The 27892-nt window shown below is 36.7% G+C and overlaps 1 protein-coding gene across 1 annotated transcript; it reads left to right on the plus strand.

The window, feature by feature from the left end:
* Nucleotides 1-8242: 8242 nt before the first annotated feature.
* Nucleotides 8243-19186, plus strand: LOC144452465 (transmembrane protease serine 11B-like protein). Its single transcript, XM_078143563.1, has 9 exons — nt 8243-8297; nt 11680-11819; nt 12409-12646; nt 13573-13698; nt 14130-14242; nt 15419-15507; nt 16825-17105; nt 17653-17816; nt 18986-19186. Exons 1-9 carry the CDS (start codon nt 8243-8245, stop codon nt 19184-19186), a joined length of 1407 nt encoding a protein of 468 aa, XP_077999689.1.
* The last annotated feature ends 8706 nt before the right edge of the window (nt 19187-27892 follow it).

The following is a 27892-nucleotide window of genomic DNA, read 5'->3' on the forward strand; positions in this document are numbered from 1 at the left end:
CACGTCTCCTTCGTACTCAGATTAAGACGTCACGTTTTTTGTATATTGAAAATATCAATCCAGGACAATGAACGTACATGCTGTCGTCATTCGATGTTAGGCGGCACATGTTCAATTTGTCACAACATTACAGATGATTATAACAACAAAAGAGACGATTTCTCCATAGTATATGGTATGTGATTATATTTCAGAAATTCAAAAAGGATGTAATATCAATAACTGTGCGATCTTTTACAGGGATCAGCTCAATCCTCCAATATTCGATATTGTTACTGGCAACCATATCTACACTCAACCAGATCCATTTGAGGCGGTCTTTGACATTGATGAAATATTTGTCCATCCCGAATTCTCCATGTTCAAGGAAGACTTTAACATTGCTCTTCTAAAGGTTAGGGGACGTATATTGTTCCTGAATGACCACACCTTGGATGTATGTCTTCCTCCATCCGACACGCTTTACCCTGATAACACAGAAGCTTGGATAACAGGATGGGGAGTTGAGACGCTAGGTAGGTCGCAAATAAGTAGTATGCGGTTTGGTGCATTGTACACTGTTATTCGTTGGAAAAGAATAGGAAAACCAGTATTGCGTGCTTTCCACACAGTGAGAAGTTTGTAATGGCTCCATGACTGCCCAGTTGTTATGCTGTCAATTTCGTAAACATACATGACATTAATCAGATCTTAAAGTGGGACAAGTTAAGATTACAAGCTTATCCTCAAGTGAGAATACTTACCTAAAACCTCTAATGAACTATTCCATAAAATTAGTGTGGATGTACGCCTTCTTTGGCATTGCAACTGTCTTGTTGCATTGTTAGAACAGTTGATTGCATAGTAGGGATTTACTCATCAATTTGAAGCGTATATAAATTACGTCATCGGATCTTTAAGTTCAGTCAATTGCAATTTACGGTTAAGTATGTTTCAGCATAGACCCTCCACCAAGGGTGGAGGGTCTATGTTTTCAGTAAGTAGAATACTGTGAGTACCTTTTAAATATGTGTCCAAAAATTACGAACATAGCTTGTGCCTTTTAATGATACAAAAAATGATAGATTTACTAACACTTGATGGTAACCTACCTTACAGGAGAAGAAGGGGAAAATGCTGTCCTCCTCCAAGCTAACGTTGATATCTACAGTAAAGACTTCTGCAACGATCCTTCACGGTATAATGGCGAGTTACACGAAAGTCTTATGTGTGCTGGGGCTCTGGACGGTTCCGTCGATGCTTGCTTGGTAAGTCAAAACGAATCAATTTGTGCCAGCAATGACCGTGTTTTTCATAGTCTACACGGTGTATGTTAGACTAATTGATATTAATACAGACTTCCAAAACAGATTAACACATTTCAACGGTATTCCTGACATGATTTGCATCTTAACGTCGTCATTAGCGTATGTAATCTACTCAACACATTGGTAAAATGAGCCATCGTTCTCGTATCAGAATCTAATACACACGCTCAGACAACTTCTAATGCAAAAGAAACCATTGCAAAGGTGCCGTGCACAGTGGGGATGTAGAAATGGTCAAGCTGAAATGTAGATTAACAAATCAATTGAAGTTAGTCCGAGCTGAGAGTGAACACTGGAATAGACCCTATAGTGGCGAGGATAGTGAGGCTTCACATATATGTATGTCAAGATTAAATGAGGTGTATAAAGGTTGCTTGTCATTATGTTTCATATTAGATATCTTAGTACAAGTAATCTTAGTTAGGTTTTCTTTTGCCCCCCCCCCCCACTGTTTCTCTTAATAGTGTTAATGTTCATCGCCTAAATACATGGAATTCATATTCATATTTGTATTCACATTTGACTTTAAGGGTGATGATGGTGGACCACTTGTCTATCACGATTTGACTGACGATAAATGGGTTTTGGCTGGAATAACCAGTGTCCGCGATAACGTTAACTGTGGAACAGTAGGTCTGCCCGGACTTTACATGGATGTGTCCGAAGCAATTGACTGGATTGAGGAAACCATGTTCTTCAATTAATAAGTATATTCAACTCATATACACCAGTGTATGTCAAAAATTGTATTGTTAATGTACACATGAAACTGTACTTCTTAATTTGTGACTTACAAGCTCATACATTAAACTAAGTGCGTATATGCCAATCAATTTTCAGCTTCATTATTGAGAACGTGTTATGAGGGGAAATGGTATTGTAGTTTGCGTAAATGTGTGGTATGATTTAATTGGAAATTATGAGGTTCGAGACATACAGAAAGACTCCTGCATTGAAAATGCCAATGATTGTGTGAAATGTTTTAAATGGCGTCAGAAAAGTATCACAGACAAATACTAGGCTAATAGACCGTAATAAGACTTAGGCCATGCGACACGTCACAACACGATACGACACGACACGACACAACACAACACAACACAACACAACACAACACAACACAACACAACACAACACAACACAACACCAGTCCAAAGCAATGCAAACCCAATGTAATGCAATGCAAAATGCAATGCAACAAACTGCAATACAACGCCATGCTATATAATACAACACAACTCAGTGTTACGAAGTGCAACACAATGCAATGCAACATAACACGACACAGTACATCACATGTATACAACACGACACTGTTCAATATACTATGGTACAATGCAATACAGTACTACGATTTAGTACAATACAGGCCATCTACATTGTACTCTCAACATAATTGCAACATGATGTCTTCTTGAAGACGTCTTAAAAATACATTCATATGTAGTAAAGGAAGAAAATACTAGTAATAAAAGTTAGAGCAATGCAGTCTTCCGATTTTTTCATCAACAAACAAAATAACAAAACAAAAACGAACATAACAACATTGCTAAATGTTTTCCGTGCAATGTAGAAATCCTGTGTTATTAATCATGGTGATTCAACCTCAATGGATTAACCATCTCTTCAAATTTTTAATCGCTCTTGGGATAAAGGACTTCAAACCTATTTCTGCCTTGTAGTATACTAGTATTGGTTACTGATATGAACACACATTTAATTTGGGTGATAAAAAGCACCTCGATAGTTCTTCAACTTTAAAACCTTGCACATATATGTTCGGCCATCTTAGGAATTCTTGCAAGGGTTCATGGGAAAACCTCTGGTGATGACATCACATTTACCACAATCACAGCCTGCTGACTATTCTACTCGCTTTGTTCATGACCCACCCACCCCCCCCCCCCCATATGCGTTAAGATCTTCCTTCCCTAACAAAAGAATAGAACATTCCGACATATGGATGAACGAAATGTATGTAAAATCTTCGGAGCTTCCCCCTTTTAAAATGAGTTTTATACCTTATTGACAATGGAATGTATAGTTTTCTTCCACCCAAATAAGCTTGTTATCAAAAACGAACCAAATATACGTACAATTTCCTAATTCCCTGAACTGTCTCACTTGGAGATAGATGCCAACTTTTGTTTCGAACGCCCACATAACAAGTAATACTTTCAGCCAATTTGAGACTGGAGAGGCTGATAAACAATAGACAAAGTAGTTAACAACAAGGAAAACTATATCAATCCAAATATAATTACATACATGAACATGAAAGAGAAATTAATTTTCTTAAAATGTCTATATGTAGATATGCAACGACAATTTCTTTACATTTGACGTATGATTTGTACGAAAAAAATCAAAATTCCAAACTACAAATTTGAAAAATAAAATTTAAAAATAAATTAGAATTCGAGGTAAAAAATGTTGATTTTCTTTTGAAATTTTGAAATTTTCCCCTTAAACATGCAACTGGCGGCGCCTGGGACCATTTTTGCATATGACTGACTGTATATTTGGAGGTGGAGAACTTGTGATGACTCACTGGCAAGTAATCACCAAAATACAAACATTCCCTATATCTGGGTTTTTCACATGCAATACCGCAAATTTGAATAATCCTGAATGACACACAGTCTAAGCAGCTGTTTGCAGGGGAATGTGTCTCATTTGGAAAGGTTTTTTCATTCTTTGAAACAAACAGACTGATTTTCAACTAATTTGTGTATCAAGTTACCATCCTACAACATTCACAAACAATGTGTACATGATACATGACCTGTGTGTTTCTCGAAGCACAGAAAAAATGCTGAAAACAAGACCCAGAAGCTAGTGCTCTGTACAGCAGTTTGAATTTCCCGCATTTGCATAGATTAGCCATAATCCTCTTTATATAGGGCAGTTCTAGCTGCTTGACATCTTGAAACAATCATGTTCACCTGGTCGGTAGAACATAATAATAATAATTACCATTCTAGTATCATAAGGCTAAATAAGAAATGTTGTGTGTTTCCGATAACACGACAGACCTACCCAGCCACCGACCTTAAACATTTATACGTCAAAAAACAAGTGAGAATTTACTTCTATCTATTTCTGTGTAACTATAACTGTAACTATAGAAACTGTGCGTTATCATGGTACACTAAGGCGTATGAGAAATTGTCCACACTGTAAATATGATGTCGAGGACGAATGTCATTTTATACTTAAATGCCCATTATATAGAGAATTACGAGTCCGTTTTATTAAGCCATATTATTGGAAAAAACCATCCGTCTTTAAACTTGTACAACTACTGTCCATGGAAAATGTAAAGCAGCTTTGCAATTTAGGTAGATATTTAAAACAAGCAGGCATCCTACGTTCTGTGCATATATTAATGTAATTTGTATTAGTATATTCTCCACCACGTTTTCTTTGTGACGATTTTTGTTTTTCTAGTTCTGTGACTGATGAGCAGAAATTGCTCAAAGTAAATAAAGAATTGAATTGAATTGTGTAAATTTTCTTGCCATGGTATCCTTGGTCAAAAATTCTTCTTAAACATCCCAAGTTGCAATTTATACAGTTAGCTACAGCTGCAGTCTCCCGTATTGGAGTATTCGTCTGTTTGTCTGTTCACATAATGTCTTCCTTTACTTCTACACCACATTAAACCATCACAGAGTACTGTGACCAACGAGTATCTTGTCTCTAGAGTTGAAGCAATTTCTCAACAACAACAACAACAACAACAACAACAACAACAACAACAACAACAACAACAACAAAATACAACACAAACTAAAATGTCGACCTACCTACCCTAATTTCTGAAGTCTTGTTATTGGAAACAAGCATTTTGCCTAATCAAGGGTTCTAATTACTTACGAGTAACGTTAAGCGTGTTCAGGTCGACAGGCTTTTATTTGCCTGGCAGAGTTAGAGAACTAGCTATTGTTCCTTGGTAATAGACTGACAAGAAAACAATTATGCTATGCATGAACCGGGGATTGAATCCATGACCAATACACACTCAATAGATGACTATTTATACCTACGAAAAAAGAACAGTAATTTGTATTTGAGATATATAATAAATGAAATCTAACTGTCTGCCATTTTGAAAAGTGTTGATAAATGTTTTCTTTGTTGTTGACTATGTTTTATTTGTTTATCGCAAACACAAGTAATTGCGCCTGTACTCCTTGTGGCTACATCCCCGTATGACAGGTATACATACTGCCATCATATGCGTTGTAGTTGGTAATAACTCTCTTTTGTATGCCCATGTGAAATTACAATTAAATATGTGGTCAAGTGAGGCAATTGGCACAGATAGTAGGGAACAAAGAGATATTTTGCAAGTGATTTACTAAATGGCGAGATCTCAAGAGCAAGGAGGGAGAAATATGATAAAGAAAGCAAAAAGCGTTGATACCTTTAATAGATTTAATAAATAAAATATCTGCACCAGAAAACTATTCATAACTGTTACATTTCGTCAAATTGCATATTATGTTGACGACAGATAGTTGTATATTTCGATCGGATATTGATTTTGTAGGTTATAGATTCTGAAAACTAATAAGGTTGCAGACGAGTATCACTTTATGCGTACTTTTTTTTGCATAAATACAAAAAGAAAATAAGTATAAATTGTCATGCTAAATCTTCAAACAAAATCAACAACTTTTATAGGAGATATGCACTCTGTTATGTTTAACGTATGTACTAAATTGTATTGAAATTAAAGTATACAGTCTTAAGATATAGCCTAATTACCAAAAATCATTAATTATGCAAATTATTCATTAACACTGTAAGGTACCTCAACTAACTTTCTAGGACATACACAATTTGTTATGGTTAATGTATGTACTGAATTGTATTGAAATTGAAGTATGCAGTCGGAAGATATAGCCTAATTACCAAGAATCATTAATTATGCAAATTATTCGTTAACACTGAAAGGTACATCAACAAACTTGATAGGACATATGTGTTTTCTCATGGTTAGCGTATGTACTAAATTAAGTTGAATATGAATGATGCATTCTTAAGATATAGCCTAATTACCAAAACTAATTAATTATGTAAATTATTCGTTAACGCTGTAAGGTACATCACCAAATTTTATGGGACAAATGTATGTTGTTATGTTTAACGAATGTACTAAATTATATTGAAATTGAAGTATGCAGTCTTAAGATATTGCTTAATTAGTTGATTTCATTAATATGCAAATTTCTCTAATTAAACATTAACAGATCTGGCTCAAAACCTAATCAGGTCTAGCCATTACCCTAAAGATTATATATATTCCAAATTTCAGACAGACAGACAGACAGACAGACAGACAGACAGACAGACAGACAGACAGACACACACACACACACACACACACACACAGACAGACAGACAGACATTCCCCTTTTAATACCTCCCGTACCCTTACGGGAGGTAAAAATGGTTCACTTGGTCTTCAAAATGTCATTGGTGATTTTTTAAAGATTTGTTTGTTGGTTGCATATGTTCTCGAAATTAATTTGATAACGTCACAACAAGAAAGTGTTATGCTACCGCCCCCACCATCCGTTTCATTATGCAAGAAATAATATAAACTATGATTCAAAATCAAGACAAATAGACCATACCTAAAAGATATTTCTCTGGAGACTGTGAAATTTAAAAACAAAATTTCTCCTAAATGTGATGGTATAATTCAGAAACAAACTCACCCAATATTTTACATAACGTGAAATTGAGAAAAGGAGTGACACGTGTAGGAGTTGGACCCACGTCCCCTGAATACTAGTCATATTACTTTTAACAAATAACGTTTGTTTTTAAATCATACTATAATCATGATCCTCATTACTTTAGTAAATTGATTTCAAAACTGGCGACCCTCACTGACGGACCTTGTGGATCCTTTCGTTGAAAGGCTAAAGGTTAACAAGTTGTCTTCTCACCTGCCGAGGATTAGAAAGGTGTACACGACTGAGGACGGCACACGGAATCTATCAATTGACGCGTTAGCTCATCTGGTCAGAACGCTCCGTCTCCACTTCATCAAGAGACGTGGTAGTTACTTTTCTTTCCTCGGTTTCAGTTAAAATTATATATTTAGATATCGATGTTTTTATATAATTTATAATCATGTTCTTGTTAAAATGATGTGGGAACATGTATGTTTAGAAACTGAGTAGATAGTACACACGTTGTACAACTCTGGGGTTCGACCCGTAAACTTCGTCTAACCATGATTGAGACTAATATCTGCCGTTTGTACTCGATAAACTCAAAAAATTCTCACAATCGAAAAGACGAAACTGAAAAAGAGTGAGATACAGTGAAATCCTACCCACTTACCATTTCTATGAAATGCATGGCGGAAAACCTTTGCAAATTTCACTGGCTACATTCAAGGCGTTCGATTCCAGTCAGTCAATTTATATTTTGTCTTATTGACAACTATCCAGTACAAGGATTTTACAATAAATATATATTCTGTGAGCAGAAATATAGTTACAACTTGCGTTATTAAGTCTAATTAAGAGAGAGACTGGTGAGAGATGTCGACTTGGGAGAGAAACGTATGCCAAATGAGAACTTCTGTATCCACGTTTAACTTGGAATAATATGGGAATGGCCAACTGTGTGTCTCGTGACGAGATATATGAGAATGACTTATCAGCCAAGACCAACAATTCGCATCACGTTGAAGGCACGGCTCTTTCATGTGATTTTATTGCGATAACGACACACGAGTCCTGTCAAATCACGTTTTTTTTCGTTATCCTTCAAAGTAACAGTAGCTCATCAATTAGCGATCACGGACACCTGATATAGTCAGCAAAATTCCCAGGTGTTCAGTACTATATAATATATTGTTCCAATAAGTTCAAATACATACGGTGAAGCGCTACCTAGTACCTACAGTCATGCGTGTATTAATTGTACTATCGTTACTGGCTGTGTCAACTGTCTTAGGACAAGGTAGGAAATACAGCTTCATTTTTTTTTCTACTAACATACCATTTACTGAAGATGAAAACCTTTGTTGTTTTTTCCCAAGAGATGTGAATTTACGCCTGAGCATGAATTTTTTATACAATTTTGTATTTAATGACATATGGTTCTATGTTAGTTGATTTCCATCCTTTTAGTCTATGTTAAGTTAAGTTTAAGATTATTCAACAAGAATAGGGCCACCACCCATATCATTCTACAAAGGAAAAATGAAAAAGATAATAGGAGATAATGGGAGAGCACAAAATATGAACTCTTAAATGCTATTTAAGATAAAATTGCGAAAATTCAGCTTGAATTCCCGGCAATCGACACTGACGTTGTCACTGCCCCCGAGAGTTGTGGCGCTGATTTGGACAATAAATGGGGCGAATTTGAGCCGGCTAAGGCTGATGAGGTGCGTCGCATTGTGATGAACTGCCCAAACAAGTCGAGTTTTATGGATCCACTGCCCACTAAATTGGTCAAAGCCTGCATTTCTTCACTGTTCCCTGTTTTTCTCAACATTATTAATCTTTCATTGTCAATGGGGAAATTTCCCGATCGACTGAAACTGGCAATGGTAACCCCATTTCTAAAGAAAGCATCATTGGATCAGGATATTTTAAACAATTCTCGACCAGTGTCAAACTTAGCATTTATATCTAAGATTATAGAGATAGTCGTCACGGCCCGATTACAGAGCCATCTGAATATCAATAAATTACATGTACCTCGTCAATCTGCGTATAAGAAATATCATAATACTGAGACAGCTCTACTTCGACTACAAAATGATATCGCTTGTGCGCCATTGTCAACAGAAAGTTGTTTTGCTTGTCATGCCTGATTTGTCAGCAGCCTTTGATACTGTTAGTCATGATCTTCTGTTACACAAACTTCGTTCAATTGGCATTACTGGAAAGGTGTTATCATGGTTTTCTTCCTATCTCTCAAACCGTGATCAATGTGTAGTTCTCGATGGTGCTGTGTCAGCTACCAAAAAATTGGAATGTGGGGTCCCTCAAGGGAGTGTACTCGGTCCCATTTTATTTAATTTATACACATCATCATTAGCTGAGCTGCTCACTGATCGCGGTGTTTCGTATCAATTGTATGCGGATGACACGGGGATTTACTCGTCATTGCTCAGATATATGATTGTATTAGGGGTGTGCAGTGTTGGATGCTGTGTCACCGTTTGAAGATGAATGACAGTAAGACGGAGGTCATCTGCTTTGGTACGAGGCATTCTCTTTCTCATCTCGGGCGTGTGAATGTTGCAATCGGCGGCTCCCTCGTGAATTCGGCGCCGGTAGTTAAAAATCTTGGTGTTCTTCTCGATAGCCAATTGACGATGGAGCGGCATGTGACATCCAGCTCGCATTTGTAAATTTCTTCCACGTTTGTCACTTGAAAGGCTCATTCGTGTTTTCATTTTTTCTAAGTTAGACTATTGCAATGTATTGTTTCTTGGGCTTCCTTTGTGTTTACTACGAAAACCACAGCTAGTTCAAAATAGCACGGCTCGTCTATTGTCTGGCTACCGCAAGTATGATCATATATCTCCTGTTTTAAGATCACTTCACTGGTTCCCAATCGAGTGTAGAATTGAATTCAAAGTTTTACTACTGGTTTTTAAGGCACTTCATGGTCTTGCGCCTATGTACATTGTTGATCTTTTAACACCCAGAAATACTATGCGTCGTCTTCGTTCTTCAGATTCGGGCTTGCTTGAGGTTCCGTTTACGAGGTCATCTTTCGTCTACAAACGGGCCTTCAACCATGTTGCTCCGCGGTTATGGAACGATTTACCGGCTGGGATTAGAATGTGTAATACCGTTGATTGTTTTAAGAAAAGTTTAAAAACGCATCTTTTCCGCAAAGCTTTTAATTAACTGTCTTTTAAGATGTATCAAGTGTTGTTTTAGTATCAAGTGCTTTTTCTTTTTTTTAGATTTGTGAACCATTTAGAGCATTCTATGGATTTACGGTATAGAAAAATAAATATTATTATTTACTAAGACTGTAAGGCTTTCTCTTTGTGTATGGAAGCCTTATATAAATAAAGAGCCAATTGTGATATTACACGTGGGTTTCTTAAGGAAAGCAAGAGTATTGTTTTATCTTGACTCCGTGAAAATATTTGGTAATCACCATTTTCGAAGAGTCTATTCATTACTATGAATAGACTATTCATTTATCGTAGAGTAAACGTTTTTAATATAAGCGAAAATGTGATACATACTGAAACAATCTACACTACATTCTAAATGAAATCAGAAAAAATGCGATATTTTATCTGTTAGCTAAACAGAATAAAGGCCTGTCAATAGCAGAAGTAGCGAGGTAAGCACGTATAAAGCATGTGTGCCTTTAGTCTAGCTGATATAGCTATGCTAGACCTCGGATGTTATTCTAATAGTATACGATCAACCACACACGACCGAACATCACTATCGAGGATGGAACATCCGAGGCCTCACTGCGAACTTCGCTTATCGTATCATATATCGGAAGAAAGCCCGAACGTCTAGCAGCAAGACTAGTGTGCCTTCGGCTTTGACAACCCTCTGAAACGAAGTCCGACGTCTTGCGGCAAGACTACACCCAACCAGTCAGTAGTTAAGTCATCCTTCGGCTTTGTTCGGCAACCTTCCAAAGTGCAGTCCGAAGTCTTGCTGCAAGACTACGCCCAGATAGTAGTAATGTTATCCTTCTCCCGAAGTCTTGCTGCAAGACTTCGCACATACTTAGTAAAGTCATCCTTCGGCTTTGTTCTGCAACCTTGAGGTCATGCTGCAAGACTACACCCAAATAGTAATGTTACTATAGAATAGTAATGTTTTGTTCGGTGACCTTCCGAAGAGCAATCAGAGCAGCAAGACTATGCCAAGACGGCAGGAATGCTATTCTTCGGCTTTGTTCGGCAACTTTCCGAAGCGCAGTCCTCGGTCTTGCTGCAATAATAATGTTATCCTTCGGCTTTGCTCGGCAACCTGCCGAAGAGCAGTCTGAGGTCTTGCTGCCATGCTAAATTTCCCAATAATGACAAGGAAACTTCTCGGCAAGGAAAATTATTGTAACATTATTTGATTGCGTATAGCAAACCCTTTCGAACCGAAAAATTACATACTTTGGCGGCCATCTTGAATATCATAAAGATGACATGATCTTCTTCTCTAAAACCAGTCAATATATTCATTTACACTACTTGTTATGTCACAACTTTGGGCCTAGTTCTTCTGAATTTCCAAAGACAAGCTACGATTTTCTTTCCGTACATACCATACATAAGTGGATTTTCTATGCTTGGTCTGAAATTCCTAGTGTATTGTAAGACTACCAACAAAATGTTCTGTATTTTCAGACTCTGGATGTGGAAATGACCGTTTCTACTTTGGAATCTCTGGCTCATTCACATCAATGAACTTTGATGGTGGAACCACTCGATATGATAGAAATGCTTACTGTTACTGGGTTTTGGAGACGTCCACAGCTTTTGGTCAGGTAAAACGGAGCTTTACGTATTAAACTGTTTCATGAAATCTAACAGTTAGCTTAGTAGCTAGACTTATATAAAGTCGCGCTTCTAGGTGTTTATATGATAAAAAAAATATCATTTCTTGATTGAGTATAATAGATCCTTAAAGAGAACGTACATACCGATATTTTTTTTGTCACGAGCCCCAAATTCCATGAATTTTGACAATTTAATATCATATAGTTGCATAACAATCCCAAAAATATCACAATATTTAAGCTCTGTCGTCACATTGTTTTCTTTGCATCAGTTGTCACTCCTTGCAAACTCAGCATTTTAAATGCAATTTATTGTAACATAATGGGGGAATCATTTGATGATGTCCTAGGACAAATAGAACGCAACTAGTGCTTTCGGTATGCAAATTTAAATCACTCTGACAACTAGTGTATACCACTTGACTCGATCTAAACTAATCACTGAAGATTTTAAGAAAGCACTTTATTATAATGAACGCTTATTGCTATTAAGAGCATTATAAGATATTTATTTTGTAAGGCCTTATGTACATACATACATGTCACTTATTACCATGTTTACCTTTCTATCACACAGGCAATTGATTTAGAATTCGATTACTTTGACCTTGAAGCTTCTGTGAATTGCATATATGACAGTGTCATTGCCTATGATGGTATCGACAGTACATCTCCTGAACTTAGGAGAATGTGTGGCCATTCCCTTCCCAACCCTACTATATCAACTTTAACTGTCATGTCTGTGGAATTCATCACCGATGGAAGTGTGGAGTTCTATGGCTTTGATGCAACATGGGTAGCACGTGATCAGCCAAGTATGTAATGTTATTTAGCCAAGTATGTTAAGAAAGAATACATTCCGATATCCACTATCTTTAAACATTGTTGAAGTTCAAATCACTTCAACTTTACCATGAGAAAGCTTACTCTTGGTCCTTTTCGACACCACAAAAGATACACTAGTTGTTCGCCATCTTGTTTTCAGTGAAATCGTCAATCCATTTTCCAAAAGGGTTAACACATTCAAATCACTTCAACTTTACCATGAGAAAGCTTACTCTTGGTCCTTTTCGACACCACAAAAGATACACTAGTTGTTCGCCATCTTGTTTTCAGTGAAATCGTCAATCCATTTTCCAAAAGGGTTAACACATTTAAGATGTCCTGTTGAATTAAGATAGAGATAAATCATGTCAAGATCAAATTCTCCTCTTCTTATATGTAATTCAGTACATGATGACCACCCTTTACTCGTAGTGATTTTAACATAGAATGAGTTGAAATTTTCTAATAGATATAAAACAAAATCAACAGTGCAAGACTGTCATGCCCAGGGCAAAAACTACGTTAAGTTTACTGTCACTGGAGAATGATATTCTACATTCCTTGTCAATTTTATGAAAGTGTTGTACTCATTTTCACTCGATAATTAACAGTAAGATTATATTTCCTATGACATATTTCAAACCAAGAACAATTCGATGGCTCGGAATAAGACAGCCCTAATGCCTGTCTGAAAGCAGAGGACTTATCTCTTCCAGTTCTGGGCCACCGAATTGCTTTTGCTTAGGTTGTTCAAATATCTGTAGTATTTGATAAACACCAAGTTTGTTTCTCTCAGAGTATCTAAGGATAGAGCAAAGGACATGTACAACATTTTAGGCATGATATATAAAAGAACCTTATCGTCATCATATTTAATCAGATTAAAATTGTTATTCTTCACATATTATTATTACAGTCGAATGTGAGTCTGAGGTTGCGTACCGTTGTGGAGACGACCGAAATGGATACTGTATTCCAATTGAAGAACGTTGTGATGGAAAACAAGATTGTGCTCTGGGTGAAGATGAACTTGGTTGCCCAAGTGAGTTTGAAGGACTGAAGGGTTATCGAATGAAAACAATATTATTATTTATTAATAACCAAAACATACTAAAGGCAATCTAAATAGTTGTCTAGCAAAATGTATAAGTTTGAAGGGTAATTTCCAATGGTACCATTATTGCTTCATAATCTCAATGATAGAAAAATCATGTCATCAAATATCTTAAATATCTCACAAATTAAAGGAAACGGCTTTGTTTTAATTTTAATTTCCTTCTCAATTAATCAACTGGCACATTTAAAACGAATTTTGGGATTGGCCGCGAATGACAACTGATTGAATGTGAATGGCAATGGCTTTTAGGGTTCCAATAGAACAAGTGTAGGAATCCATTGGTTGAAAAGCGGTATGGGTAAAAGGTTGTAGTTTAGGCTTTTTCAATTAACATCTAATTTCGTGTTTTTTTGTAGCAAATTCAGCTAGATGTGGTAGACCAAACATTGACCCAAACCTTAATGCGACATCAGTGGGAATCAATATTGTCGGCGGAAGTGCGGCCGAAGCCGGTAGTTGGCCATGGATGGTAAGAAAAGCTTTATAAAAAGTACAACTTCATAAACTATTAGCATTATATATTAATATTTTTGTGATTGTAAATGTTTACTGTGATCTTTATTATTTCCAGTCACTCATCAATCACGTCATTTACAAGGCTGTAAATATATATATATATATATATATATATATATATATATATATATATATATATATATATATATATATATATATATATATATATATATATATATATATATATATATATATATATATATATATATAATTGACTGGATGTAGATAAAACCACATAAAAGTGCTCAATACGGGTAGTAGAGCGAATTATATACAGGTTTTGAAAATTTGAACCAAATTATATGCTATAGACCCTACAGAACTGTTTCGTGAGGTGCGTAGTCCTCATTCATCAGGGGTACCCCTGATGAGTGAGGACTACGCACCTCACGAAACAGTTCTGTAGGGTCTATAGCATATAATTTGGTTCAAATTTTCAAAACCTGTATATATATATATATATATATATATATATATATATATATATATATATATATATATATATATATATATATATATATATATATATATATATATATATATATATATATCCAGGTAGCGTACATGATAGAATGTAAAGGTTTCTTTGTGGCACAATGTCATTTCAAGTTTTATTTTTAAATCTTCCTTATTTGCATATATTTTCCATCAAACAAAAGTGGCAAATTCACAATAAGACCCTTTAAATCGCTATCATATTTGGATTGAAATAACTTGGGTTGGTACTTAACTTTTTTTTCTATATCATTTTCGTTTTCGTGTGGTCATTTGTTGGAATATCTGATTTGAAAATCGTTTTGAGTATTTTTAAAGACTATATAAAGTGAGGCATTTGGTGAATTATGGGTTGACTATTCAGCACCATATAATGTTTAACTAGTTGGCGTTATCAGTGTGTTGTCTATTTTCTGATGTTGATGATGAAAACGCGAGAGTTTCTGTTCTCGCTAGACTGTCACGTGGGAGTTGTATAATGAAAAACTTAAGCATACCAGGAGAAATATACACAATATTGACGTTTTGACAATCAAGGTCCAGTGGTATATCAATTAAGGCATGGATAATGAGTAAAAACGACATTATAAACGCACATTGTTGTACATTCTAATTTTTATCTTTTATTCTATAGGCAGCAATCCAACAAACCTATGAGCATCAATGTGGTGCTACCATAATTGACAATACCTGGGTTCTCACAGCCGCCCATTGCGTGTACTTGTAAGTAGAGGCAATTGTTGCTTTCTGATTATTTACTGATCACTGATGAAGTCATGGCTTAAAGGGAATTCATTCTGAAAATTTGAAAAGGATCTTGCTTGACAACACTCACAAAACAAACTATTTTTCTAAATCAAGAAAAACATGACTTTTAAATCTTAAATGATACATAAAATCTGAGTAATCGTCCCCGGCTTTTCGAGTTATTATTCCAGGAGTCCCGCCAAATTCACATTCGTCTTGTGAGTGAGACATCGAGTCTGTAGAACACTTACCATGGTTTTCGGTCGGTCACAGCAAAATCCTTTTTCCAGTGGGATTCGAACCCATGACCTCCGGACTGCTAATCTTGAGCGCTAACCACTACGCTACATGGAACTGGTTATATCACGTTAATGTAATAGTGGCCATATGAATGACAAAGGGTTTTTAATTCTTAAGACAACTATACTATGTGAAACAACATCGACCAAATCCGTGTATGCAAGGATATAAAAAGTTTTTTATTGTACGTACAATAACACATATTTTCAACATTTTAAAAATGTTTTGCAACTTTTTGCATTACAAACAGGGATTTGTAAAACATCTGTGCTTTCCCCTGTACGAACAACTCATTTTAACATTCAAAACGAGCGTTACCTTACAGTCATTGATATTTGGTACATTTGTATATAAGTTCAAATATTCAAAACTTATATACAAATGTACCAAATATCAAAATTTACAAGTCAAATGTGTGAGAGAAGCGAACAATGAAGAAATGCAGCGGAAAAGTCCTGATTTTGATACAGTGGGAGGGGAAAACATGATGACTGTAAGATAACGCTCGTTGTGCATATTAAAGTGAGTTGTTCGTACTGGGGAAAGCACACTGTCAGATGTTTTCCTGGTGGAGAGTGGGTAAATCATTCACAATATATTCGCTGAGCAGTGGGCTGGCGGGCAAGTTGAGACCCAGTAAGATGGAGGGAGGGAGGGAGGGCAGATATCCTTCTCCGCCACTGGGAGGGCACAAAGAACAGCCAAACACCCTCCCCATAATTTCTTGGGGATATGATCTCATTCCTCGATTATTATGTTCGTGGCATATAAGCATGTTTCACCTTCCGGGTATACAATCTATAGTCAAGCAGATCCCCTCGCGAGGCCCACCAAACCCTAGAATAGATCAGCCACCCATAAGGGAAAGTGCTACCATGGATGTATTACTTTGCATTTAACTAAGAGTATCACCATACCTGCCTTTCAGCTCAAAACCACCTGTTTCCGACACTGCACCAAATACTGCGTTAACGTCGTCCTTCTTGGTTACAGGTATAGAACCAACCCTCAAGTATTTGACATTGTGAGTGGTAACCACATCTATACACAGCCGGATCCTTTTGAAACCGTGCATGATGTGGACGAAATATTTATCCATACAGATTATAGCCCACTTAAAGAAGAGTGGAACTTTGCTCTACTTAAGGTTAGGGGTATCATTGGCTTTTTAAATGACTACCACTTGGACGTCTGTCTTCCCGGAAAAGACGATCTCTACCCGGAGGGTACCCAAGCCTGGATCACAGGCTGGGGAGATACTATTTCAGTTACTGGTAAGAACATTGCGAGGTGTTTTTTTTTCTTTTTCACCAGTGACCAAATATTTGTTGCTCCCTAAAAGTAAGAATTTCAAACTATTGACAGCATCTACGTATTGCAACTACACAACGTCATGGATGTGCATTCATTTCTGTCATAACTGTTGATGAACTTTGTAGCTTAGAGAATAAATATGTCATTCTAAACTGTCCGCCTCATTTCTAGTGGGACATTTATTGGAAAGACAGACAGACAGATAGACAAACAGGCGCGCGTGCACACACACACACACACACACACCATATTATATTCTCTCTTTACTGTGCGCTAAAGGTTCTTGATAGATGGATGGTAGACGGACTCGAAGAATGATATGCCGTTTATGATTTATAGTCTATTTCATTATATTAAAAAACAATAAAGTCCTTAAAGCTAACATCAGATATCTAAATGGAAGTATATGAACATGCCAACTTATACATTTAATAACCCTATGCATTGTATTAGCATATACCACACCCATTATGTTAATTAGAGTGATATCATTGTCCTATAACTTAGGTTCCGAGGATGGCACTCAGGACACCGGCAGTAATGTTCTTCTCCAGGGTCAAGTAGAAGTACATAGCGCTGACTACTGCAACGACCCGTCGAGACACAATGGCGATGTTACAGAGAGTTTAGTGTGCGCTGATTCAGGAGACGGTCCTAAAGATGCGTGTACGGTAAGTGATCACAACTGAAACGATCACCGATAAGTGATCACCGCTGCCATCAATGCCACATACCACTGTTGCCAGATCTCACTACCGTCACCAATATACTGCAATATCAGCTGCTGACAATGTTAACCATGTATTTAATCAATTACCGGTTGTGTTGTGAGGAGAGGAGTGGGTCTCCCAAGAGTGAGTGGGTTAGTTTTGTAAGATATTTAGGATATTGTGGAGGAATGGGGACCTTGACCTCTGTCCGGATCTCGGCAATGTCAGTAGTGTATCCCCATCTAGTCTCTGGGAGTTCTAGCCTTTAGCTCTGCCAATAAGATCCAAACACGTGAAACATCAAAGCAGCGTCTTTATCCAAATGTATTGTGGTGGTGGTGGTGGTGGTGGTGGTGGTGGTGGTGGGAAATAACCAATACCTTTACTATTATCAATGAGATCGAGTCCTTACCGTGGTTCTGGGACTCATCCCTTTTTCTGTCTGACAGCATTTGGCCTATGTATTTGCACTATTTGAACAGGGGCGGGTCATGTTCTAGAGAGAGGAAATTTGAGGGAAGGCCAATTATTAGAAAACAATCGGAGGGGAGTCGCCTTTTACGCAACAGATCAGTCTCGATTTAAACCCCCCCCCCACAGACACACAGACACACACACACACACACACACACACTGTAATAACTGTAAGTTTCCTGAAGGCAGTTCGTCAAAAAGTGTTTTTAACAGTAACGTTTTAGGAGAAAACGTTGTAGAATTTATACCATTTTGCAGCATTTGCGTATTGACTGAAATGATAGGAATCTAATAACTGACAATAACTGCTATATAGCAAGTGTAATTGTGATCTTGTCATTTGTCTTCGTTCAGAGAAGGAAGACACGAGTGATTTAAGGAGTCTGGTTACTATGAGTCGATAGACGAACAGCGAGAAAACCCCTTAGGTCAAGAGTACTTTCCGGTTCAATGGTGACTAATATTGGGGAACAATATAATCATAATTCCTAAAGCATAATTTATGAAAATTCGGAAAATGGCAATTTTTGACGTTTTGAACCGTATTTCGAGCATCCCAGAACCAATGACGTAGGCGCGAGTTGTTGTGACGTAGACTATGTTCAACTTGGTTTGAGAGTGACATAAATGATTACTTGTTGTCTATGCTTGTTTAGGGTGACGATGGAGGTCCAATGGTTTGGTACCGAGAAGATGGTGGTTTGGGCAACCCTGACGACAATAGATGGTACTTGATTGGTGTTATCGGTGATCGTTCATCTGATGGTTTTAATTGTGCTAACCCAGACAAACCGGGTCTTCACGGCTACGTTCCATCTGCAATTGATTGGATAGAGTCTACTATGACTACAAATTAAGTATAGAAATTTGCCATGTGTGCTTACTTGGTATTGGTGAATTATGAATCGAACAGTTTCAGATCTAGAGTTGTTATCAGTGATGTTCTGCTCAGCTGATATAGTCTGCTCTTTTGTGTCACTATAATAAACGCTTAGCGGAAAAGCAATTTAATCGAACATTGGCGTGATTCGGTATTCTTGTTTTCAACTTTCAATGATTCAACACCCCTCCCCCACCCTCTCAACTAGAACGTAAGTGGTATTCTTGAACCCCCCCCCCCACTTTATGTTAAGTTTTGTGATCTTCATAAGTATTTACGTCTGTTTACCAAAATAAATACTATAATAGCTATGTGAACGTTGGCGTGTACTAGTAGCTCCAGCAGCGGCAGAAAGGAGGCAGGGGACCAGACTATGCGCGGGCGAGTTCAAATCTCGTTTTCCCAGAATCTCGTTTGGGGAGGTCTCGTAGGCAGAGCCCCCAGCGGCGAGAGGCTGTGTAACCGAGAACTAAGGCCTATATTGAAAGTTTAGAATTAAGCCGGTGTTAATCTACTGCATTCCTGACACTATCTGAAAATAGACAAAAAAATTGATTTTGTTTTCTGGTAATCTAGTCTTTTTAAAAAGCGTTTGGAGAAATTTCACAGAATGCTATGCGATCCTTTCCATCCCAAGGCTCCCGGCTATGCACCAGGTGTGTTATAAACTATTGGTCGGAGTTAAATATGGCTGTCTCTAAGGGACCGGACAGAATTTACGGAGGGGGGGGGGGGGCTGGGGAGAAATTATCTCTGACTTGGTTTTTTTCCTGCCCCCCCCCCCCATCCACTGTGACCAAAATTTCACAGCCCCCCCCCCTTTCAAAAGCATAAAAATTTCATGGGGCTCCCCCCAAAAAAAAGAAAAAAGAAAAAAGAAAAAAAGTGCACAATATCCTGCCCCCTACAATAACTAAAAAGAGTACAAATTTTTTTGTTACTGTAGCACAACTGTAATATTTCTTTTGGTACTACTATTATGTTACTATTTCAGCCCAAACAACTTAGTAGTTGTAGAGGAAGTTTTTTAGAAAACAAAACAAAATAAAACATTTTGACCATACATGTAATCATACACATGTGGTATAATCTTGTTTATTTCCCAACTAGACACCATAAGTAGTCATCACTTAATACCAAGGCATTTGATGTGGTGGTTTTAACTGTCATTCACTGATACATACACAGAAACACAGACACAGAGTAAACACACATTCACATGCGTGATTTGTGAAAAACTGTAGTGGGGACATTTGTGGGGAGTATCTAAGGACATCACATCACCTACATAGTGTATTCAAATATCTATTTATACTCATAACACAATAACTATCTAATATATGAGAGTGCCTATGTATCAAAGCAGTCTAAATTCATGGAGTACTTGAACACCCACAAGGCTTTTCGCTGGGAAACAAATCAAAAGATGATAAAATTAGGAAAACAAATCGAAATGATAGATAGTGAATTTGTGAACAGATACGTTACACTGCCTGTTGATCTGAATGTGAAGGATGTTACCAGAGTCACAAAGGTGCTACAAGATCTTCAGAATTCACATAAAAGTCTAGAAGAACTACATGATCTTTTAGAAAACAGGAGAAGGGAACTGTTTGATGACAATCACAGTGAGCGGCCATTTGCTGGTAGTGAAAACAAATATATAACAAGTAAACTTGATACTCTGAAACATTGGCTTGGTTTAGTGAAAGCCAAACAAAATGATATTTCTCATACAAGTGACATCATTGCAAGAAGATTCCCACAGAATGAAGTTGTTGTTAGCGAACGACACAGGAAGACAAGGAGAAAGAAGGAAAATAAAAGAAAAGTAAGAAGAAGGAAAGAGGAAAGAACAATTAGTCAAAAAGACTGTTGTTAACTGTTTTTAGTGAGCAACTTGTGGATAAGGTTGTAGGAAAATACGGCCAGAAGGCAACTACCAAAGTTAGTGCAAAGTCACTGATGAAAAAACACTTAACACCACGCAGACATCTAAATGCTTTACAATATTTGCCTCACATCTTCAGACTCTAGTGAGTCTGAGAGTGAAACTCAAGAATAGTGTCAAGGAAAGAAATGAAACACCTATCTAAATTAATCTGGCCAGACGTTTTTGTATTTACATTTTTCACCAAAAGGTCACTTTTTAATCACATAAATTACAGGTCCTATGCTAGTATATTACCATATATATATATATATATATATATATATATATATATATATATATATATATATATATATATATATATATATATATATATATATATATATATATATATATATATATATATATATATATATGTGTGTGTGTGTGTGTGTGTGTATCATTGATGGTAATTACACACTGAACCTGTTTCCACAGTGCTAAAATGTATGTATGTATGTATGTATGTATGTATGTGTGTGTGTGTGTGTGTGTGTGAACAACTTGGAGTATATAAGAGTAATTCAGGGTGTATCAAATTAATCTTGAGTAGTGTTTTTATGCTTCACTAAATAGGTACATACAAACGTACACACTTCCATTTTAATACATAAATGAAAGTGTAGACATTCAATATTTTTAAAGGCGATATCAAGTGCTATCTCATGCAATGCTAAATTTTCTAACATATTAATTTTTTTCAATGACAAAACATTTCGCGGCCCCCCCTTTCAAACCATGAGAATTTTCATGCCCCCCCTTCAAGCCTCCCTTTTTTTTCATGCCCCCCCCCTGCCGTAAATTCTGTCCGGTCCCTGAATGACACCAGTAGAGGGACATCCCGAGATCAAGGTGGACAAATACCAGCGATATAAATCTATCAGTGTCTAGCCGCAATGATTATCATCTCACAACTTCCAATGGTGTGTTTCAAACTATATAGTGGATTACATTGTTGGAAACTTCACATATCTCTCATTACTCTGAGGTCGTAACTTAACCTATATTAAAGAAAATGCATTTCCCTTCCTTAAATGTCAGGAACTCCTTTTTTACTACTTCTTAGTTGAAGATTAGTTTATGGAATGCCTCTTCGGAATGACGTCATGTTAAAAATTAAAATAAATCTAATACACATGGAGTTAAGTATTTCGTCACATATCTTTGTTCATGTGTTAATGTATAGAGTTATATGAACCAATATCTTACCTCTGATACGCCAAATTCCTCTATTCCCTTAGGGACCGGTCAGTTTCTTCGGCCTGGGGGGCGGTGGATTTGGAGGGTGGGGGGTCACCCTGTTTTTGAAATTGGCAGTAGGGGGGGGGGGAGGTCATGCTGCTTTCAAAATTGTGGATAGGGGGGGGGTCATTGTGTTTTGGATTGTGATGGAAGAAAAAATCCTTTTTCTACAATGGCATATAGCCTTGTCTGAAATGTGGTACATGTAAATATTTGTTCTTCTCCCTGTTTCTTACATGAATTCTTTAATATTACTTATTCGTTCAAGCATAACTATAAATATACATATACATGTATTACTTAGCGACCACACTAGTTACAGAACATGTCACTTATATTGCACTTTGGGGTAAAAGTGAACTTGAAGGTTTCGTAATGGTAATGGTAAAAAACCTACAGGGCCACTTTTTATAATGATATTATTTCGACTTTGTTGTCTGCAGCAGAAAAGACTCTCCCAAAAGCTGCTAACGCCAATAAGCACACTATACCAGGTTGGAACACTTCAGTAAAACAACATTACGATAAAGCTCAGGCTGATTTTTTAATCTGGAAGGATTATGGGTCTCCTAAATTTGGTCCATTCTTTGAGCTTATGCGTAAGTCTAGAGCACAGTTCAAGAGGCAATTTGCACTATGTAAAAAGGCAGAAAAACAAATGCGTGCAAACGCCTTAGCCGCAAAGTTAAAGCGTGACCCAAAGGCTTACTGGAAAGAGATAGCTAAGCGTAAGGGTAAAACACCAGCTCCATCATCTGTGGGTGGTCATTCTGGTGATGCTGAGGTGGTAAATATGTGGAAAAGCCAATATGAGACTATTCTGACAAAAAGTGGTATAGATTTTACACCTGTTATTTCTGATATTAAGCTCTTTGATGACATGTTTGTGCATCAAGAAGAAATTAGTGACTTAATTAAGAACCTTAAAACAGGTGCATCATCGGGTATCGATGGTATTACACTTGAGCATCTGAAGTACGCCCCTTCCAGAGTCTGTGTTGTTTTGTCCCTTTGTTTCTCGGCTATTTTAATTCATGGTGTTGTTCCTAAACAATTAATGACTACGGTTTCAGTTCCAATTCCAAAAAGTCCAGATGCATGTGGAGACATTTGTGACAAATCTAATTATCGCCCTGTTGCTGTTGCATCAACAGCCTCTAAACTGCCTGAGAGAGTTTGGCTAAATCGCAATATAGAGTGTCTGTCGACCAGTGATCACCAGTTCGGGTTTAAACCAGGGCATGGTACTGATGTCAATCTTTGTTCTGAAAGAAATTTTAAATCATTGTAAACGTCGTAATACTCCCGTTTTTATCACTTTCATGGATGCATCTAAAGCGTTTAATTATGTTCACCATGATATTCTTTTCAATAAATTATTAGACAGAGGGGTCAAACCTTACTTAATTAAGATGTTAGCATACATGTACAGGTATCAAGACTTTGTGGTTAGATGGAATGGGTGTTTATTTGAATCTTTTAATTCAAAGAATGGAGTTAAACAAGGTGGAATTACTTTACATCTTTTTTTCACTGTGTATTTAGATGATCTCAGTAAGAATCTTTCAACACTTCCCTATGACTGCCTTCTCAGTGACTATAAAGTGAACCATTTAATTTATGCTGATGATTTATATCTACTGGAGCCTATGGTCAGCAGATGCTTGCTAACACTTGTGGCCACTATGGTGAAATTAATTCTATACTTTTCAATGAGAAAAAGATAGTTTGTATGCTAATTCAACCTAATGTACGTAGGCTCAGACCAGTTGCAATTTACCTGAATGGTAGATTGCTGAATTACGTCGATGTTTACAAATACGTTGGTCACTTGATCACCTGTGACCTCAAGGATAATGAGGACATCCAGGCTCAGACTCGACTTTTTTATGTCAGAGGTAATGCTCTAATTCGTGATTTTAAATTTGCGTCCCTCTCTGTTAAATGTCACTTATTTTCTGTCTTTTGTGATATTCCTTATTGTTCTTATTTGTGGAGTATTTTCTCTGTAAATACTTTTAATCTAGCCAAGAGAGCTTACTCACAGGTTTTGTCAGGTGTTAAACATTCTTTTATTCAGAGCAATAGCGCAATGTTTGTCAACTTTTCGATTTTAACCTTTGATGAAATCATTAGGAAAAAATCTCTTAGCTTTCTTAGCAGATTGCATCTCTCAAGTAACCCATTTGTGGTTGCTGTTTTATCTCTTTCAGTGTTAACACACAGTGCTTTGTGGAGTATTTGGAGTAAGCGTCTATTTTAATGTGTTTTGTCTGCTGTTTGCTTTGGTATGGATTATTTTTTATAATCTGAAATAAAGTGATAATAATAATAATAATAATAATAATAATAATAATAATAATAATAATAATAATAATAATAATAATAATAATAATAATAATAATAATAATAATAGGGGGTCAGCCTGTTTTTGGTTTTACAGATAGGAGGGTCAGTGACTTTTTGTCGGCCCAATTTAAGAATCCACCCCCCCCCCCCCCCCAGGCTGAAGAACTGACCGGTCCCTTAGTCACCGGTATGGTTTTATTTGAAACAAAATGGCCGCCACGAAACTTGTAAATAAGGTCTTCTTCTGGAATCTAGTTTACTTCTATGTTGGTATGTACGTGTGTTACATTTAGTCATTTGTCTATCGAATTTATTTTACATTTATGGTGTACAAGAAACGGCATGCTTGCTTGCTTGCTTGCTTGCTTGAACCACACAGAGACAGGCAGACAGACAGACAGAGAGGGGTAGAGAGAGACCGTTTTCCGTTTACATGCTGTTTGTTCTCTATAACGAGTTAGGTACGCTATGGTGGGATAATTCATGCTTGTACATTATTCTATGCGCTTATGGATAGCTTCAAGCGTATTCTCAAATAACAGTACTTCTATAGCATGATTCAAATGTTTTCTCTATCGATAGTTCAGCATCGTTTGTTTAATTCTCAAAATCCCTTAGCCTTTATTTGAATAACAGCTACAGTGACATCGAGTATTAAAGATATACTCCAAATGCATGCGTATACAAACTATTCCATACATTGGCATTGACATGCATGGATACTGAAACGGATGAACTACATAAATATATTACATTATGTTTGTCATAGCGCAAGGAATGCATCATGATCAGATGGAAACACTAATTGGCCCTCTTATAAGTGTACTGCTGCATGTTAATGTCGTAATGAAATATTTCAGTGTCACGTTAGCAGGACATTTCGTTCGTGTGATTTAATGACGATACAGAAGTCTTATCATCAACACTATCCAGATCTTACGTTAGCTGTGTCTCGTGATATTTTTTCAGCATTTTATCGAAGACAGCTGCCTACCTTTATCAAATTCTCAAGAATTTGATTGCTATATATAATGCCTCAAATTACAGGTACGTACATCTCATTAGAAGACTCATCTAACAAACTGCAGCCATGCGTGTTTTGATTGTTTTAGCACTGTTGGCCACTGTCTACGGACAAGGTATGGAAATCTCAATAATTTTACCCAAATAGCATTTCTCGCTTTTCGTGTTTTTCCTGTCATATTTAAGATTGTATCTTGTTTAGTCTTTTGCTCATCGTACTATATTTTGTTTTCTAAAACGGAGTGAAATATAGACTTTTGACCGAAAACGTAAATTTCACCAACTGTTTCTACGAAAGCTTTAAGAGCAGTCGAAAACAGAGACAACGGCAAAATGCATATACATTGTGCACGATAAACATGTTTGATTTGTTTATCCTCTTCACAAAAACTGTGCACGTGGTTTTCAACTTTCGTAAAATGTTGTGTGGTACATTTTAACATCTTGTGATCGACACCAAAAACTCCTTTGTAGCAATGATTATGGTTGTGGATGTTTAACAGTCATGCGATCGAATATTGGCATAAATATTTACATATCTATAAAAGAGTGATTTAAAACTTTCTACATCCAGATATGTATGATTCGGCGGATCAGTTGGTATTCCAGTTTTGACTACAAATGTAGGAATTACAATGAAAGCATACCTTAAATTGGAGCACGGATGCTAAATCCAAGTAATGCCTACTACTCCAGCTGCGATTATACATTTTCATGTAATAGTACTCGTATGCTCACGAGGATATAAATTAAATGTTAAACTGTTGCTGTCACAAAGACACCTCAAACCAATTCTTTGTTAAAACCAAGACAAAACGCAAGGGTAACGTTACAATTAGTCGTCAAACTGGTATTAATATTAAGCATTTTAGAATCCACAATCGCCAATGGTATGGAATGCTATGGAAAAAAACAATTGTCAATTTCCTTGAAAAGTGGTACTGCTTACTCCAGCAACGTTACTCGACAGTACGTGTCTACTTTAGACTTGACAAGTAACTCTTAGTTACATCAACACAATCAATTATATCTACGGGTCCGGGATCAATCGAACGTTACGGGGAATTTGTCAACTTTTGTTAAGCCATACTACTTCTTAGCAGTAGATCTTAGACTAGTTTTCAACACTTTCGCAAATTCAGTTCAAAATTAATTCCAGTCTAGATCCACTCCAGCCCGATTTCTAGTTCTTCCTTAGCGTTTATTACGCATGCCATTATTATAATAATTTGTAATACCTTAGCCTACAATTATCATATGAAAATGAATATTTAAATCTGAATTAACGCATGCCAAAAGTTTACGATACTATAGCACGTTTGTCTCCAACATTTTGAATAGTTTGTCTAAATAAACACATTTTCCCCTAAAAATGAGAAAATATCACATATTGTTATCATAAACCATGAAGTAGTAATAATAATAATAATAATAATAATGTTGGGTTCTTATATAGCGTTTTCCCACTCTGTGCTCAAACCGCTTTACAATTATTACCCCTGGCTCGGATCAGAACGGCACAACGGCCCTTTAGTCTTCCTCAACTCCCGGGGAGCATACAATCCTAGTACTAGAGTTTGTTGTGACAATAAAAGCGTGTGTCATTCTAAGGACTAAAGTGTCCATCAAACTTAAAATGGATAAAACGTAACAACTATATTTTAAATCATAAACATAAATCAAAAACTAAAACTTAGCCTCATCACAAAAGCAAGCGGGTGAATTCCCGTACAAGGAACAAGCTTTCGAATGGGAAAATTTGGAGAGGTTTTTCAGAAATTTGTTTTCCCGGAAAGGTGATCCCTGGGGCGCATTCATCTGATTTCCGTAGTTCATTTCTGATACTCGGATACCTTTAATCCATCGAAAATAAACTCCCTGTTTTATGGGATTCTTTGTGTAACCTCAGACCGCTACATAATGCTCTATGGGCATAATATGCACTTTCTAATTGTAATTCACTACCAAGCAAATTTCTATATTTTCAGACTCTGGATGTGGAAATGACCGTTACCATTTTGGAATTACTGGCACATTCACATCAATGAATTTTGATGGTGGAACCACTCGATATGATAGAAATGCTTACTGCTACTGGGTTTTGGAGACGTCCACAGCTTTTGGTCAGGTAAAACAGAA

This window comes from Glandiceps talaboti, chromosome 22 (assembly GCF_964340395.1).
Source record: "Glandiceps talaboti chromosome 22, keGlaTala1.1, whole genome shotgun sequence".
Taxonomy (NCBI): domain Eukaryota; kingdom Metazoa; phylum Hemichordata; class Enteropneusta; family Spengelidae; genus Glandiceps; species Glandiceps talaboti.